At 35.9% G+C, this 3,112-nt stretch overlaps 1 protein-coding gene across 1 annotated transcript in view; it reads right to left on the bottom strand.

Annotated features, from left to right (window-relative positions):
• Positions 1–3,112, bottom strand: part of bmal1a (basic helix-loop-helix ARNT like 1a) — a gene marked incomplete at its 3' end in the record, with an annotated part of 32,293 nt that overhangs the window by 9,905 nt on the left and 19,276 nt on the right. Inside the window, 4 exon segments of the mRNA XM_014033123.1 lie at positions 886–978; positions 1,171–1,250; positions 1,971–2,128; positions 2,409–2,435. Coding sequence (XP_013888577.1) covers positions 886–978; positions 1,171–1,250; positions 1,971–2,128; positions 2,409–2,435 — 358 coding nt within the window.

Raw genomic sequence — 3,112 nt, 5'->3', positions numbered from 1 at the left:
TAATTTTAGGTTTTAGCTACCAATTGGATCCCTTAAGCTTTTTGCTAGTCTTTTGACACATTTTAGCTTTTAGCTACTTTTGTTGTTTTACCTAGCTATTTTTATATGTTATCAATTTTTCTATTTTTAGTTTTTAGCTCTTTTGCTAATTTAGCTAGCTTGTTGCTGCTTTTTGTTACTCTTCTGATAATTTTAGGTTTTAGCTACCAATTGGATCCCTTATGCTTTTTGCAAGTCTTTTGACACATTTTAGCTTTTAGCTACTTTTGTTGTTTTACCTAGCTATTTTTTATACGTTATCAATTTTTCTATTTTTAGCTTTTAACTCTTTTTGCTAATTTAGCTAGCTTGTTGCTGCTTTTAGCTACTGTTCTGATCATTTTAGGTTTTAGCTACCAATTGGCTCCCTTAAGCGTTTTTCTAGCCTTTTGATACACTTTAGCTTTTAGCTACATTTGTTATTTTACCTAGGTTTTTTATTAGTTATTTTTTCTTATTCTTTATTTAGTTTCAGCTCTTTTTGCCAACTTGGCTAGCTTGTTGCTGCCTTTAGCTACTGTTCTGCTTCTTTTAGGTTAAACAACTCATTTTCAAGTTCTCTAGTTTCAGTAAAGTCATTTAGCTCCGAGCCGTCTCAACTAGTTTTAGCAGAAAAATTTTTTTTTTTGTATTTTCTGACTCAGATCGGCTTTTCTTATTTCTTTCAAACAATATTCCCCCAAATCACTGCACCGATTCACAACATAAACGGCCTGTTTAAAAGACACAGCCATGAACTGTCCTTCAGTACAGAGTAGCTTAAAGAATAACAATAACAGCAATAAGGAAACTGAAAATAATCAATCAAGTGATGTTTTTTTATCATTTCTTCAGCTGTCAGCTTACCTGGCTGTAGTTGAGAATCTTGTAAACAGATTCTGAAACAAAAAGAATTTTTCCACGGTCGCACCCAACCACAAACAGGAAACCATCAGCAGCCTGCATTAATAAACAAACACAAATAATTACACAATATAAATGTAGAATTAGTCTCAAACAGACAAAAAAATCTTTTACATCAAGCGTCTTTTTAATATCTCAACTGATCCTCAAAATAAAGACATCATATTACAGACGTTCATGCTATTAAAAATGATAATAAAAACGGTTTATGATGACATCAGCACTCACCCTTAATATCAAATGCTTCAGTTCATCATCTGAGAGGAAGGAAGGCTTGTAGTTGGCCTCGGTGTACGGGTTTGCTGCACCTGCACAGAAAACACACACAGCTCACACTGACGTGCACCTAGAATACACCTGCACCTCTTTAGTATCTCCACACAGCCGTGAATTCTGATTTTTTTTTTTTTTTAAAAACAGGTCCATACAAGGTCAACAGGACTGCAGATTGCTGAGCTGCTGAAAGCTCCGACATCCAGAACCAATTCTCCATCCTTTAATCTGAACGACGAGCTCTCCCACACAACCTTCACATTCGTAGACGCTCAAAAATGTTGCTTTTATTCCATTTTTCTATTTTATTCTCAAAGAGAAAACAAGAAACMGACATGGGAGCAGCTCGTTTCAATTAATAAACACTTTTTTTTGTGCAGCTAATCTGTAAAACTCCATCTTTTATTAGGAATGAAACTAAAAATGAGAAAAAGCTGACCTTTTTGCTTCAAATCGAAAAAACTAAAACTAACTAAAGAATGCCCTTTCATGTTATTAGAAACATTACTTAATGTCAGACTGATGAGTATAAAAAATGTTTTTATTTTTGAGAAGCTTAAAGAGAAAATATTTAGCATATTTTGCCTTTAACGACTACAAACTGTTAAAACTGTAACTGCTGGCAGTGTTAATCTGCAGGATTAAAAGTGTATTTTATAAAAGTTATCACTTCAGTTCTTGCAGTCCAGATTTTACAGCCCTAATCACTGCCTTTGCAGCAAGAAACATTTTGTTTTTTTCAAGCTCCTGCTCACCTCTGAGCGTCTTCATGTGCTGGACCGCCATTCGCAGGACCGTCAGCTTATCCAGCTTCCGGGACATGGCGTTACAGGTGGGCACCAGCGACGCCAGCTCATCGATGAAACTGTTCATCTTGTCCCTGCGACGCTTCTCGATCTGGCTGTGAGCCTCTCTGCAACGGCAAAAAGCAGGGGATAATTTTATGTGTGAATCTTTTTTCTTTTGCCATTTTATAGTCTTATTTAAAAGACTAACCTGAAAAAATATGTACAAACAAAAACACCATTTACTTTGRGTAGAAACTGGAATACATTGCTTTAATTCCACATAATAAGCAGATCTATAAAGTTAGATTAACTAAATTTCCTATCTTTCTGTTTCTAATCAGCCAAAGTGGCTTTTAATTAATATAAGAAGGATTAAAATGTAAGGTTTTAAAAAAATGTTTTTACCTGGCATTTTTTCTGCCTTGTTGGTCACTGAAAAAGTAAAAATCAATATTAATAAAGGGATGATTGAATACAAAAAAGTTCATATTTTACAAGTTAAAAAGAGGCAATGTTGAAGAGATTAAGCTAAAGYTAATCATACATGTTCTGCAATAAAAGTTTTAATTTAAGTGATGAAGGAGGTGATCACTGGGCCAAAACAGCACCTGAAAAGTGCTGCTTACTGAAGGCTAACAGCTGAGGCTAACAAACCGAGGCTAACAAAATGAGGCTAACAACTAAGGCTAACAAACCGAATAAACTGAGGCTAACAACTGAGGCTAACAAACTGAAGGTAACAGCTGAGGCTAACAAACTGAGGCTAACAAACTGAAGGTAACAGCTGAGGCTAACAAACTGAGGCTAACAAACTGAAGGTAACAGCTGAGGCTAACAAACTGAGGCTAACAAACTGAAGGTAACAGCTGAGGCTAACAAACTGAGGCTAACAAACTGAAGGTAACAGCTGAGGCTAACAAACTGAGGCTAACAAACTGAAGGTAACAGCTGAGGCTAACAAACTGAGGCTAACAAACTGAAGGTAACAGCTGAGGCTAACAAACTGAGGCTAACAAACTGAAGGTAACAGCTGAGGCTAACAAACTGAGGCTAACAAACTGAAGGTAACAGCTGAGGCTAACAAACTGAGGCTAACAAACTGAAGGTAA

Source organism: Austrofundulus limnaeus, unplaced genomic scaffold (genome assembly GCF_001266775.1).
Source record: "Austrofundulus limnaeus strain Quisiro unplaced genomic scaffold, Austrofundulus_limnaeus-1.0 Scaffold7, whole genome shotgun sequence".
NCBI classification, from domain to species: Eukaryota; Metazoa; Chordata; class Actinopteri; order Cyprinodontiformes; family Rivulidae; genus Austrofundulus; species Austrofundulus limnaeus.
This window is presented reverse-complemented; position numbering and strand designations above follow the sequence as displayed.